Below are 15976 nucleotides of genomic sequence, written 5' to 3' on the forward strand. Positions count from 1 at the left end.
CAGTAATTTTAATTAATAGAGTCCAGAGCATTGATTCAATGACACTTAAAAGGCGAAGAAGAACTGACGGCTGAAGATAATAGGGTTCTACAGAAACACATTCTGAGATGATCTGTTACCTCAAGTTTGAGCTTCTCAATTTCTTCATTTGCTTCTTTAAGCCGCACTGCGTCTTTATCTAGAAGTTCCTGATTTTCAGCATACCATTGTAATCTTTTTTGTAGACGACTTATTTCTTGCTTATGTGTTTCTTCTAAAATTTTTATTTCATATAATTTTTCACCTATAAGATAAAGTAACTCAATAACTTGATTGTAATTTTTCAAAATATGAAAATAAACTAAACTAAAAGATTTTAAATGAAAACCAATGCCTATCTAATAAAAGCATTATGAAAAAACAAGAGGCAAAAAACAACTGATGTATGCAAGGTAGCGTCTAGTTTAATCTATTAACAAAGGGAGATGAAGATGGTGTTCATAGTCCAAATCCTCAAACTCATAGCAAAGTGGGCTACACAGAAATTCTTGATAAATCAATTGTTTTCTCACTGACTTTCATTATAAAAGTAAGTAAAGTCATTTCTATGGGAAAATAAATGTTAAGAGTCAAGAGATAATAAAAATGAAGAATTCCTATAATTATATTAAAAAGTAACAATCGCAAACATTAAAGAGTGTTTACTATGCATGATTTTATTTAACACAACAAACTTGTATGATGGGTACTATTATTATTATTCCATTTTACAGATGAGGAAAGTAAATGTAATTTTCCTACAAATAGGCAAGTAGATTTTATTGTACATATCTTACACTGGAGAGCATACTAACATAGAGGAAAGATACTGATGTTGGCAAACAAGGGGTCCTCTGATCTACCCTTCCAGCCCTGTGTTCTGCCACCCTGAGCTCCAATCCATAGACGCACTCCATAATATGCTCATAAAACACACTCGAGCAGCCTCCCTCATTCCTTCACTCCTGAATCTTACCATCTGTCAGGACCTAGCTCAAATGCCACTCCTCCCTGAAACCTTGATTTAGCACCCTGTCTCATGCTTATTTGTAATTCTTTACTATTAAACTTCTCGGGATTCTCACTCTCTTTGTTCTCCCCGGCGGGGAATGCCATATTTATCCTCGTGTTTTCTACAAACACAGTGCAGTGTTACTTGTTCATTTGGCAAATACTTGAGAGCCGACGCTTCAGACCCAGGGATAAAAAGACAGACCATGCCCTCAGGAAGGTCACATTTGAGCTGGGATGACAGCCATGGAAACAACTAAACATAAAATGCCATGAATTCAACATAATCTTTGATTTTCTTCGATCTTGGAATTATTCCTGCTAAAATGCACATACCTATTAATAACTAATTAAAAAATTTTTCTAAAATTAGAATATACTTGAAGGAATAGCATTTTGATTATAGTATCCAACTGCTATTACTTAAATTCAATTAGAACAATCACAAATACAAAGGTAAACTGCTCAGATCAGTGTTGTACCTGTGGCATAAGCAATCTGATCTTTGGCTTGGTCTCTCTCTCTCTTCATTTTTTCCAAGTCTACTTCAAGAGCTTGTTTGTCTTGCTTCAGTCTTTTGATGTCTTCCAATAAACTGTTTTTTTCTTTCTTGATAGTCACAGAAATACAAAAGCAAATTATTTCCAACCACAATAAATTGTAGTATAGTCTCTTTCACCCAAATGCATCATAAATACTGCTGTTCATTATTTTTCCTAAATTTTATCACTCCCCCTGCCCCCAAATTATTAATAGCTCCCTACAGCCTACTAGAATCAGTCCTAATCACCCAGCTCAGCACAGCTTTAAAGACCTTCTAATCTATTGTCCTAACTCTCCTGGATGACTGCAACAACCTCCTAACTAGTCTGTCTTCCACCCTCAGCACCTACAGTCTATTGTCCTCACAGCAGCTGGAGGAATTGTTTTAAAGAGTCAGTTAATATCAATCCTCTGTCTGAAACTCTCTGGTGGCTCCCGTCCCTCTCAGGGTGAACCCAAAGTCCTTACCATGACCTTCAGTGTCATATACTGCCCCCGAGGGGCAGGTGGCCTGCTCCTTCCCTTCATCGGGATTTCTGCTCAAATGAAGCCCCAGGAAGGCTTGCTCTGATCACTCTTTCTAAAACATCAACCCCCATCCTGGCACAGCTACGTTGCTTTATTTTCTTTTCACAACACTCATCACACCTGACATATTATATATTTACGTGAAAGCAGGGCTTTATTTTGCTAACTCTTGTATCATAAATGCACAAAAAGTGCGTGGCATACCAAAAAGCTGTTTACTGAATTCTCAATATGCCCTCCATTCCACACTACTCTCAACAGCCCCCATTCCTCTGCTTGACAAAATCATACTTATCCTTCAAAGCTTAGTTCAAATAAGGCTGATAATCCCTCCTCTGCATTCCCACAACTTTCACTGCACCTCTAGTATGGTGTCTATACTTTGTTTCATATGACACTGACTTGTATACATGCCTTTTCTCTTTGTTAGGCTGAAAGCCCTAAGGGCACCAAGACTGATTTTACTACCTGTTTACTTTATGACACCAAGCACACGGCAGGTACTCAATAAATGTACATTGAACTGAACTCACAACTGCTGAAGAAACTCTTGGACTCACAGTAGTACACTTGGCATAGTTGGGTTTCAAAATAAAATTTCTTACAAATTCTGTATCACACAACCCTACAATCTAAATCCAGTCTTACGAAGAAAATAAACCCATTCATACAGCATTGTATAATCTTGGTTTTTAGCTGCATCACAGATTTAACCACATCATTTCCTTTTTTAATCTTCTGTGTGATCTTCTGTAGATGTCTTTTCAGGAGAGCATTGAGTTTCTTCAAGTTTTTGAACACTCAGGTATCTTTCTGCAAATACCTTTCACTTAATCAGTTCAATCAATTTAGAAATGCCCTCTAGCAGTGTCTATTTCATGGCATTCCAGAATTTCAGAATTCAAAGGAACTTTAAACATCTTGAGTTCATTCAGGCAATCACTGCTTAAATGGATGTCCACTCTATGCTTGTTTCTGTCCAGGGCCTGAGACTTCCCACCTTCATGAAGCCAGCGTGTCCCATGTCAATCCTGTGGGCACCGGGTTTCTGGCTGGCAGGTACTTTCCCTCCCTTGTAAGTTACTATGTAGACATTCAGAGTCGGCCTGCCTCTCTGACCTTATCTTCCACCACGCTTGCCCTTACTCACCCACTTCTGTCTCAGAAGCCTCTGCTTCTGGAAGGTAACAAGCCCATTCCTGACTCAGGGCTTGTGCTTCTTCCCTGGCTGGAAGGCTCTACCTTTGCACGGTTAGCTGCTGCTTCTCTTCAGCTCTTAACTCAGACATCACTTTCTCGGGGAGTGTCTCCTAGACCACACCAATGAATGCCACCCTACCCCCTGCCCCACCTGCTATTATTCTCTATTGTTATTTTCTTCAAAGAACTACCTCTATGTGTAATTATTTCATTAGTTTACTTATTGTCTGTCTTCCCCACTAGAATACATGTTCCTAGCATGCAAGATCCACACCTGTCTTATTTACCTACTGTTTTTCCAGTGCCAGCGCCTGGCACATGGCAGGTGCTTGATAAAGGCTGACTGAATGAACGAGCTGTGATCAGCCTCATTCTCCTCCCCACCTTGGGACACTAAAAGGAAAGGGCTCATGACCTTCACTTTTAGTATGTGTCCCTCCAGAGTTTATAAAGCACCAACTCCACTTTAAGACTACACTAATTGATACTAATTTTTAGGGCATAATTTAGACTGTACACAATTATGGATATTATTATATTACAGATTTATCCCAGTATGAACAGTTTTTACTCTAAAACTATTTAAACTCAGAATACCAAAATGAATGAAAACAAAGGTATATTTATATTCCATTTTTCAGTATTTGCACAAATAAACAAATCCCTAAAGAATTTTTACTATTATCTTAAACTAACACTTTCCTTTGATTTTTTTCTAAGGTTTTGCTTGCCTTTGATAGTTTCACCATTATGGGCCTAAATTTAGATTTTTACTTCTTTATCCTGAGCAGGACTCACTGTGCTTTCTGAATTTCAGAATTCATCTTTTATCATTTCTAGAAAATTCTTAGCCATTACCTTTTAAAAATATTTATACTATAACATCTATCTGATACTTTCCATTCTCCATTCTTCTGTGTTTCACTCTAAGTTCCTTAATCTAACTTCCAGTTTACTAATTATTTTCTTAGTTGTGTATGATCATCTATTTAACTTTTCTACTTAGTTTTTAATTTCTAGGAATATATTTTGTTTCCAGACTTCTGTTTATTTTTCTTTGAATTTGCCTAGTCTGTTTTGTTCTCACCTCATATTGTCTCATTTATTTTATATAATCATTTTAAATCAATTTATTTTACAGTCTATTCAATAATAATTCTACAAGGGTTCTAATCTTGCTGCTTATTAAACCATCCCACACCTGCTCATGGTGGATTGTTTCTCTGGGTTTGGTAATTTTGGACTGTGAGCATACTGTCAGTGGGATTTTATCTGTAGGAATACTTTGTGAGCTGGGTTCAGGGTGTATACTTCTAAGAGCTGTTTTACGTTTGTCTCTTCTAGACACACTAGAGGTTATCATCGACTCAGGACCACAGGTTATGGCAGTTTTCTTAGTTTGAGCACGATCAACCCTTGCAGGTAGCGTCAATTCAAATACTAAACCACAAGTGCAAGCAGAAGGGATGACATTTATATTGAACGAGTAAAGCATGGACACTCAGCAGAGGAGACTTTTCCCCTCCCTAGCTAGAGATCAAGTTAAGAAAGAAAAGCTTTCTTGATGTCTCAGTCCCTGACAAGGGAGGTAGATTCTTTCCCCGTCCACTGTTTTACTGAGGGATGTGGCGTTCTGACATCCTGTCTCCCCTGTGCTTAGAGCTCAAGCCCCATGGTCACGGAGCTGGCGGCCTAGGAGCAGATGCTTACTGCGAGGTTTTTATTCTTTTTCCATTTCCGGACCCTAGAGAGTTCCCGTACTTTCCTGAGAGCTCGGTTATGCATTTACAAAATGTTTATTATATTTTGTCCAGCATTTTCCAGTGTTTTTAGTTGCAATTTTAGTTTCCTATTTGTCAGAAAAATATGTTCAAAATGGCACTTTTAAAGGTCAGTAATAACAGCATTCGAATGAAGCTAATGCTATGCTTGAAACCTTAACATGTTTTTCCAAGCCTTCATAAAAATACGGCCAACGTTAATTTCTCTTTTAACTTGCTAATTTTTGAGGCCTACTGACAAGGGGGGGTCCAATTATTTGTTCTTTCTTTTTATCTTTCTGCCTACCTATCTACCTCGTTAATCATTCCATACATACATATACATATGCATCTGAAGGAAGTTCCCTAATGGATTCATATTTGAAGCTGCATTTTATATACTACAAAAACCTGTACTTTTTATCATTATATTTATATATTAAATTATATTAATTTAATATATTTATAGTCAAAAGCGGTAATTGGAATTTTCTAATTTACATAGTCATTCAAGTACAGTCATGTGCTGCATAATGACATCTCAGTCAACGATGGACCACATATATGACAGTCGTCTCATAAGATCAGTGCCATAGAGCCCAGGTGTGTAGTAGACTATACCATCTAGTTTGTGTAAGAACACTCTAGGATGCTTGCACAACATGATGTATTTCTCAGAACATATCCCTGTCATTAAGTGACACATGACTGTAGACTGGATGGGCTTTTTCATTTAGTGCTATGGTTCTTTTGTTTTTTTTTTTTGGTGAGGAAGATTCACCCTGAGCTAGCATCTGTTGCTAATATTCCTCTCTTTTTGCCTGAGGAAGATGTGCCCTGAGCTAATATCTGTGCCAATCTTTCCTCTATTTTGTATGTGGGTCACCGCCACAGCATGGCTGATGAGTGGTGTAGGTCCATGCCCGGGATCCAAACCCGTGAACCTAGGCTGCCAAAGCAGAGTGCACTGAACTTAACCACTATGCCATGGGGGCCAGCCCCAGTGCTATGGTTCTTAACGGGAGGGAGTGGGAAAATTAACTGCCCTCCCACGGGGGATGTTTGGAAATGTGGCAGTGGTTTTGATTGTTACAATGACCAGTGCATGCTACACACACATAGTTCCTGGGGACAGGGATGATAAAAATCACGAAATACATAGGATTGTTATGCTTAAAATAGAATTAACCTGCCCAATACTCCAAAACTTCTCCCACTGATAAATATTGCTTTAGAAAATTCTAGGCCATATTCTTTATAATACATTTGAATAAAAATAATAAAAAAGTTATGGAGCAGCTATTGCATTTCATGTTCGTGTTAGGTACGTGGGATACGAATATTTTGTAGATACAGTCTCTGCTCTCTAGAAGTGCAGAGTCCACTCAAGAAGACAGGCAAAAGCCAACTAACTTTTTAAGGTGAACAATCATCTTCATATTATTGTGCTATTTTAGCTTTACATTTCCAATGAGGAATTTGTTTGAAACAAGCTATACGTGCCCTAAGTAAGGTTATGCCTCCAATACGGCTCCACGTGATAAATGCTTAATAAGAGGTTAGATTATAAAAAGGATGCCATCTAAAATCAGCATTATGTTGTTTTCTCTATATTAAGGTCACATGTATGCTAAATGCTAATCTTAGATATTTCTTAATTTTTAAATCATATGAAATTTGTAAATAGATCTTATTTATTCATAAATTACAAAAACAGATTTTTTACACACACAGGAAGTTTTATAATAATCTTTACTATTGCTAATAGTTAAAATCCTGATGCAACTTACCTGTGCTACACGCAGTTCTGCTAAGAGATCTGTGAAATTCTGGTTTCTGGTAGGCTCTGGATCTTCAACTACGTGAGACAGGAAACGACTTCTGTGCATTTGTTCTCTGATGTATAGAAAGATTTTTTTTTTTTCACAAGGTACTCCTTTCACTGGAAAATACTCAATTCTTAAAAATTAAAAACTCTAGTGGATGTTGGGACTACGTGAGTCATTGAAGAGAAAAAGTATGTTTAATCTAAAGACTAAAATATTAAAATACTAAAAGAAGTATACTTTAAGGGAAATGTCTATGTTTAATCTAAAATATTGAAACCCTAAGATGACTGGTTTATTTGTACTATAAAAATATTTTCTCCCAATTCTCAGAGAAAAAAAATCAATGTCCCAGAAACATGTGTTACATTTTTCCTGTGGTGGTGTGTATTCCTTTTCACATCATTCTAGACTCTTCTCTGAGAAACACAAATGGCCAGTCATACACATGGAAACTGACAAACAAAAGCAAACAGTCTACTATTTGGAACTTAGAATCATTTTTCCTTTTTTTCCAGAGACATTATACAAGGAGTTTAGGAATCCACATAAGATCATGTGACTCTAATATATTAAAGAAACCATTTATTTCACTGTGAAAGTTCATTTAGAGCTTCAGTTTTGGATCCTGGAATAGATCTTTTTTAAAAGCCAGGCAATATAAGATGTGATATTTTAAAATACTTTATTGAAGCATTTGCAAAGAAAGCAGATATAAATGCTTTCATGCATCAGAACTGTGCAGATTATCACAATTGGCCTGCAGTCACATTCACCAGCAGAAAGGGTCTTTTTTCCCCCTAATTTACACAAAAGTGCCCTCACTTGCCCAGCTGTGTGCCTTCTAGCTTTGTCTGCTATAAGATGTGCCTTTTTCTATTCTGCATGAAGATCAGGATGAGCTAGCAGCAGCCCTGCCTCTTATGCCCTAGGTTATCTAACAAAAAAATGCAAGAAGTATCTGAATAAATGTAAGTAATTCATGACATTCATGGCCAGAGAAGCTTCTTCTGAGAGGAGTCCTATCTGAGTGATTAGGTGTTTATGTGAAATGATGCACAACTCGTAGTCATTTCCTAAAGACAGTACCCTAACTTGCCCTTGTTTGTGGATTCAGCTTTTTCTAAAATTGTACGTAGAATATCCAAAAGATGTTACAGTCTGAAATACGATGCCTAAGTAGATGCTGGTGCTCCATCAGCCTCCCATGGGGAGTGCTGCTTGATAACAATTCATAAGCTCTCCTTCTCTGGAGAAACACCCTTAGCCTCTGCCCCTGGAGGATATCCCCTAGCCCCTTCCTGGGGACACCTCAGCCAGTGACCGGCTGGCTTGGGGGTATAAAAGGCTGCCCCACCTTGCCTCAACCAGAGACCAACTCTGTGGTGCAATCTGTTCTCCTGGGCTTCCCGGTGACAGCAGAATGAAGCCAGGTTCCAGTTAAGACCACTTCTTACTTACCTTCCCTCCCTCTACCACCCCCACTCCCCCATTTGCATTTCTTGCTCCCCTTCTCCTGAGCATTATCCTCTAGGAAATCATCTCCACAAGGATCCCTATCTCAGACTCTATTTCTATGGAATCTAACCTAAGACATTAAGTGATAATGTATGATATATATTTTTTAGTATTATTAATCACATGGTTCCTTAGGAAATGGTTAAGTATCTCAGGCTTAATGACTGATCAAGAGGAATATTGTATATTCAATTTCCTAAACCGATGTCAAACTCAAATATGAATATGTGGAAATACTAAAGTATGTACTAGTCATCTAACACCAAAATAAAAATGCAGTGAATATTAAAAACATAGAAGTTACAAAACTGTAAATAAATGTAAAAATTTCTTCATTTCTAAGTAAAAATAAATGTATTATTAATATACTAATAAAATGCTTAGAAATGGTCTAAGTATATGTGATTTTAAGAACTTAAAAAGGACTTACTTTAAGGAAGCTAACTCACTGAATAAACTCTGGTTTTCCTTGAACATTCGCTCCTCATTTTTCTTGTTTTGTTCCTGGAGATCTTTCACTTGATTATACAATCTTTCATTTTCCTTTTTATAAACAGAAAATTACATTTTAGTTAAAAGTCACTAGTACTTATATAACATAAATATATATGTTCACAACAGACACATCCTTTAAACATTTTTAAGGTCTTTCAAATTTCTTCAGTTTCTGAGTAAGCAAATCTTTTCAAACTCTTTCCATTATCTTAGAAGAAAACCTGTTATCTGAAAACAATTCTTTCCAAAATGCTCAAAATGCTTCCTTGAAAAAAAAGTTGCAAAAACTCCAAAAGCAAAGAATCTAATGTCAGTATAATGCACCACATTTCACAGAAGTAAGTGCGTGAGTGGCTGCAGGAATAACCACCTCCCGACCACATGGACCAGGGGCAGAAAGACCCACTGGGACTGTCTGCACCCCCTTTTTTCTGTTTCTGCCCTGGCTTCCTGTGGTGAGGCAGTTGGATGTAGCCACAATGGGCACCCATGCTTGTTTCTGAAGCTTCCTGTGAGCAGGGAGTTAGAGACTGGGTGTTCCTGAAAGTGTAAGACAAGGCAGAGCAGAGACTAGACCCAGTTCACCACAAGGCTTGAGCTAAATGTGACCCAAACAGTGAGATCAGAGGGAGAAGCCACCGATCTGGGCTTAGGTGCTCTGGCTTATTAACCTCTTTAAAATTAAGAATCTGATGAAAACCAAGGACCTTTGAGGATCTAATGAAAACTATGGACCGTCTCACCGTGTCTGGCCTAGAGCCTGGCAGATGGTCTATGCTTAAATATTTGCAGAACTAATGAAACCCAGAAAAATATATAAATACATACATAGATATATAACCTTTGCGTTACCTTTGTGGGAGGGGGTAGTTATTAGCATATTTATGGGTCTGTGAAATCCTCCTTAAAACCCAGTTTCTATACACCAGATCAGAATGGCAGGTGAAGGGTCTGGAAGGGTCTCACTAACTCTAGGGCAGAGTGCCCTGCAAAATCAGTTCTGTTTCATTTACAGTGGACACTGTAATCACTGGTGTGGCAATGCTTTCTCTGGATGTCCCTGGATGACAATGCTTGCTACTGGCAGGCTCAATGCTTAGGCTTTGGTTGTCAAAAGAGAAACAGGTAATGAAAGAGGAGAAAAGGGGAGGGAAGTAAGAAAAAAAAGGGAGTCGGGGGAAGAAACTAAGATGAAGTCTCATGCTGGAGATCACTAAACCTGTCCTGGCTGGCTGTCAGGTCAACATCACCAAGATTCCACCACACATTGCAAATGCCTGCTTTCTGCAGGACACACAGATTTTCTCTCATTTAATTCAAAATTTTTTTCACTCTCAGGGCATTGGCAATTGATTTTAGGTTCATATTTCTGAATATAATACCAAACTAGCCAATATTATCTACTGAATAGCATTATAGAAAACTGAAGAAAAACAGGACAGTTTCTAAGGAACACAGCTATTGAAAATAACACGAAGTGACATTCATTGATTGGTTACTAGTGCCAGGCACTGAGAGGTTGGTTTGCACTGTCTTATTTTACTTTCACAACCACCTTATGAGACACTATTATCATCATCTTCATCTCACAGATGCAGAAACTGGCTTAGAGACATGATCTGCCTAAGACTGCAGAGCAGGTGGTGAGCTAAGACTAAAACAGATTCTTTTTTTTTTTTTTTGGTGAGGAATATTGGCCCTGAGCTAACTTCTGCTGCCAATCCTCCTCTTTTAGCTTGAACAAGATTGTCCCTGAGCTAAAATCTGTGCCAATCTTCCTCTACTTTGTATATAGGATGCCGCCACAGCATGGCTTAATGAGCAGTGTACAGGTCCGTGACTAGGGATCTGAAGCCGCGAATCCCAGAACTACTGAAGTGGAGTGGTTAAATGACCACTATGCCGCCAGGCTGGCCCCCTTTAAAACCAGATTCTTTGAATTCAAAACTCATGCTCTTAACCACTTTAATTCTGCTCAAGAGAAATGTGCAGACTAGTCATCTTATTACTTCCTCATATTTGCCAGAATTCCCATTACCAGTTAAATGAACACAGAAATATTTTAATATGCCTTATTTTTATAATCAAAGGATCTCAAGAACAAACTTATGCTGCACTGAAGAATCACCATACCTGTTGATATCCCTGAAGAAGTGTCTCTTGTTCTTGTATTTCCTTTTGGATTTGCTTCAATTTTTCTTCAGTGACAGGATCAGTTATTTCTCCAAAATGTAACCACCTTTGTTTTTTGTTTGTTTCTTCAAAGCTATTTAACTTTGAGAAGATGCAGAAGTTTTATTTGGGGAAGGAAATGATGAAGTGAGGAAGAATAACAGAAAACTCAAGATGCATAGACCTAAAACTGCCTTGTAACATGCTGGAATGAACACACCACCAACTACAGCTAAATCATTACAATGATGTTCTGTGCTGATGGGTCTGGTGATGGAAGTAACTCAGAAATGCTACAGTGTCATACTCGGAATCTAGACCTTCCATAGCAGTTCTTTCCGAAACTTTGTTTTCCTTGAAGGTCACAGTGAACTAAGGGATTTGTTTTAGAAAGGACTGCTAACAGAAGAAAACTATCAAAATGAGCCAATTTAAAATTTCGGTTTTTCCCCCAGGGGTTGGATTTAGGCTCTTCTGTAAGGAGGCACTCTCGGAACAAATACATCAAGCCAAACAGCTCCGGGAACAAAGGATGACTATGCATATAGCAGGGAGTACAAGTTCTTTTTTAATCAATGAAAGGAAAAATAGGACAGTGTGTCTAGTACCTTGGCTTGAAGAATATAATTGTCTTGATTCAGTCTGAAGAGTTCCTTTTCTTGTTGTCTCTTTAGTTCTTCCATCTTATTTTCCAACTCTCTCTCTTTTTCTGAGAACGTGACTTTAATTTGCTCAATTAGGGCTTGTGCACCCCTCCATTTTTCCTCTGCTTCCTGAACTCTTTGAAACATAATTAATTCTGTCTCCTTGTTCCCACCATGACATCCTGAAGAATCCTTTTAAGGAAAAGCATTACTTCGTTACAGCAGATTTACATAAAAGATTCGAACGCAGGTGGTTAAAAAACACAAAGAACAAAAATGACATGGTTAATAATGTTCTACTATATAAGAAAATAAGTGTTCAATAACAGTGATTAGAATACCACTCTTGAAACAAAATCGATTTCATAAATATTTCATTATTTATAATCTAGTTTTAATACGATTTTAGAACACAAAAACATTATGAATATTGTTTTGAAATTCAATACCTACATTCTGAAACTGAACACAGGAATCAGTTTCTGTAGGATCTTCAGATTTCTTAGGAGTAGCCAGGCAACTTTCAGTTTTGGGAGCTGGTTTACCCAAAGCTGCAGGTGTGATGAGTTTTGTTCCAGATAAGATTTCTAAATATTGTAAACAATGGATAAAAATGCAAACAAAGTTGAATGTGTATTCAGCAATTTTGTAACAATAAGTACTAATACAACCGGAACACTAAGATACAGGCTGATGTATAATAGCAACACAGCTATTTCTCTGCACTCAGAACCGCTAACCATAATCATCATTCTCTTCAATTTGACACAGAAGGCTAATTGACCCAAGACTCATATCAAATGACAAATGGAGCGAAATAAATGTGAGGAGAATGTGGATTGGGATCATTTCAGGCTTTGCTACTTTTAGATAAATTATTCTTTTAAATGTTCACAGCAATAACAAGAACATCTAAATGATGAATCCAAGAGCAGCTGATAACTCTATGAAGCATTTTAGTTCAGATTAAGTGTGTTTTCAAAGCACATTTTTTATAAGCAATGTATATCAAGATATAGTATCAATGGAACAATATAAACTGCACGGAAATTTTATAACAGCTAGTCTGAGTTTGTTTTAAGAAGTATAAAATTATACTGTTATAGTACCCTGATAACATATTTGAAATTAGAAAAAAAACGTGATTAATACATATTCTGGTCAAATTTTCAGCTTTTAATTTACCTTGTGAATCCCCAACCAGCAGAAACAATTCTAAGGCCAATAAATTAGTCAGTTAATAATAAAAAATGTTTAAGGGAAATATCTAGAAGAGATCGTAAGGCCCACATTCAAATGCTTACAGGTTCTGAGCTGAACACTCAGTAAATGTTTATCTCATTGCCTTAGAGGTACATGAAGAATTAGAAATTTATATTTTTAATATAATTTCTTCAAGATGCTAACTTTTTAAATGTAAAGTTTACTTTTTCATTGAAAGTGAAACACATGGTTATTAAAGATTTGGAAAATACAGAAAAGTCAAAAGAAGAAACAAGTCACCAATAGCACCCCACCCAAAGGTTTCTTTTCAATCTTTTTTCCAGGCATGCAAAGGTTTTCCTTATATAATAGTAACCATCTTTAATTGGACTGTTTGATGTAGAAGGTTTCCTAGAGAAATTTCTTAAAGCATTCACAAAGAAACTGTCTGAGTCACTGGAAGAGGAGACATCAATCCTTCCCAGTCACTGGAGGGCCATTAAGATGGCCAACGTACGGGGTCTGATCTGCTGGCACTGATTCTCCCGGGGTGTGGCAGCCGAGAGTGGCAGTGGCTCTTGTTCAAGCTGCAGTCAGCCAAGGCTTTTATGCCAGAATTCTGCCTTCCTGAGTTCTTAATTTTGATTTCTCTGTGATTATTGTCAATAATGGTACATGCACAGTATCTTTTCCCTTTACACATGCAATGAAATTTGCTTGGATATTAAATTCAAACATGAAAACACTGAAGAATTTGGAACTCATGAGCCCTTCTTGAAGGAAAATTCAGTCAAATAAGAAATCAATCAAAATAATTTCAGAATGAAAAAACTGTGGCTAAGGAGCTGGTGCAAAACATTCAACATCTTTAATAATCAGGCCCAAGATCTAAATCCAAAAGCTGAGGGGAGAATATAATAAATATATCTTGAACAGGTGAAAATAAAACAAAAATGGGACAGAGGCATGTGAGTAGGAGATGTAAGAGTTTCACTACCTTTTCTTTCATAGAAGGGAAAACTGATAATGGATAAAATTGAAAAATGCAGTTAAAAACAACAACACAGTTTTGGGAACCTTTGAGGGGTTTTCATACTCTATTTTCTTAAAAGGATCTTTTGAGACATAATATTTCTCAGGATGAAACTTTTTTTTCTTCTTATAAATTAAGTAAAACTAGATTTAAAAAGAACTTGTAAAGTATGATCCCGTTCTTAGAGAATGTTTTGTCCATTTATCCATATGTCAGCCTCTCTCCTGCCTTCCATCTACTCATCCATGCTTTCTGCTATCTGCGTAAGTACATACACAGTGAGAAGCCTGAAATGATGCTCACTCAGCGTGACACCAGTTGTTTCTGGCTAAATCACTGCTTTCTTCTTTTTACTTTTCTGTATTTTTTAATTTAAATAATGAGCAACTATTCCTTTCATGACAATAAAATTTTTAGTCTAAAAATAAAAACACAAGAGCTAATAGCCAAAGAAAATTCATCTAGAATAAAAAGGAAAACCACAACATGGCAGGTACTGCTAGCTGTCAATCTCCTCTTCCTCCCTATGAACGGAAAACTAATTTTGCCCCGGGCAGCAATGTGCCAAGTTAAAAATACTCATTTCTCTGGATTCCATGCAAATGGGGGTGGCCACAAGATCAAAGTTCTGGCCAATAAGACGAAAGCAAAATCTTCCTACATGGGGCTTCCAGGAAAGTGTACTTTCCTCATTAAGAAGCTGACAATTTAACTGGCATGGACCTTCTACCTTCCACCTTTCCTCACGACAGGGCCTGGAGGCCGAGTAGCCATCTTACGACAGGAAGACAAAAGTCACAGACTAAGGATTTTGCAGTAGGAAAGAAGGGACCTGGTTGCTTGCACAGCTGCACCAGCTCTGAACTGCCTACCCCTGGCCTCTTTGTTACACGAAAAAAGAGAAGCCTTTTAGGTGGGTAAGCCCCAGCTGCTGGCCTTCTTTTCCATCTTAACCAGTATTGGTCCCAAGTACATTCTCTAGACTTTCTGTACACCAATCTCCATTTCTGAGTCTGCTTCTTGGAGAACGCAACCTGTGACAAGAAACAACCTTCGTAAAGGAATTACAGCTCTTCTGAATAAAACTAAAATTGCTCTGGGCAATTTTTCAATAAAAAGACTGAGATAAAAAAATCATACTTGATAGATAGTCTAATGAGAAAAAGTAGCTCAGTATAAAAACAGATAGTCATAGTGTATCATTATACTTGAATATAAATTTCTGTGATGTGTTTTATTTTTATTTTGGTAGTCACAAATATTACAAAATTTTGAAGTAGGGAAAAATACTCATAAAAATATTGTTGCCTTCATCTACCAACCTCTACATCCTCCTCGTTGCTTTTCCACCCACTGCGACGTTACTGTTGGCTTCATTCTCAGTCCTTTTGATATACTCACAAGTGATCCTTTCAACTCCCGGCTTCCGGTTCCTTATACTTCTCTCCACCTCAGCTCCTCACTCCCACCTCGAGGTCTTGTCCTATTACTAGTAGCACACAGCCTTAGGCGCTTACTCTCTATCAATCTTCTCTCCCACCTCACATCCTCTGGGACCTGGATTCCAACAATCTTTTGACCCCAATGGGACTCAGTCTGTTGATCCTACCTGTTTCGTACTGTACCATACCCCCTGAAGTCCTTTCTTCCTTCATTACTCAACTTAAATTCCATATACGTCCTTAGCTCCGTTGGTGCTCCTATCTCAGTTCATTGTACTCATTTGGCAAAAAATACTCCCCTCGGTAAATCCAACTATACAACTACCCAACACCTACAATTGTGCATCGAAACATGGCTGTTCACACACAAATACACACAGAGACACACACACACACATGCTGCCTGGTCTCAATTTAAATTCCTGATCACTAACTTCAAGTAGAGTCTTCCTTCTGCTGGCAGTCTAACCCTCCTGGATGGCTATTTCACGTCTTCTCTTCTCTCTTCCAAGACCCCACCCCATCCTCACGGCCAGCTAATAACACTGCGTTTTATTTTGCAGAGAAAATGGAAGCAGTCAGA

The 15976-nt window shown here is 37.7% G+C and overlaps 1 protein-coding gene across 6 annotated transcripts in view; it reads right to left on the reverse strand.

The window, feature by feature from the left end:
* The window catches only part of CEP162 (centrosomal protein 162), a 91128-nt gene that overhangs the window by 35673 nt on the left and 39479 nt on the right, over positions 1 to 15976 (reverse strand). For all 6 annotated transcript variants that reach the window (XR_015555217.1, XM_004422082.3, XM_087443838.1 and 3 more), the window contains 7 exons: positions 12169 to 12302; positions 11680 to 11907; positions 11033 to 11173; positions 8835 to 8947; positions 6851 to 6956; positions 1512 to 1638; positions 120 to 283 (listed from right to left, as the gene is read on the reverse strand). Coding sequence is in view for 5 of the 6 variants with exons in the window: in XM_004422082.3 (XP_004422139.1) it covers positions 120 to 283; positions 1512 to 1638; positions 6851 to 6956; positions 8835 to 8947; positions 11033 to 11173; positions 11680 to 11907; positions 12169 to 12302 (1013 nt within the window). In the remaining variant the exon portion in view is untranslated. The remainder of the gene's footprint in view (positions 1 to 119; positions 284 to 1511; positions 1639 to 6850; positions 6957 to 8834; positions 8948 to 11032; positions 11174 to 11679; positions 11908 to 12168; positions 12303 to 15976) is intronic.

This window comes from Ceratotherium simum, chromosome 19 (genome assembly GCF_057802395.1).
Source record: "Ceratotherium simum simum isolate JZ-2026a chromosome 19, ASM5780239v1, whole genome shotgun sequence".
Taxonomy (NCBI): Eukaryota; Metazoa; Chordata; class Mammalia; order Perissodactyla; family Rhinocerotidae; genus Ceratotherium; species Ceratotherium simum.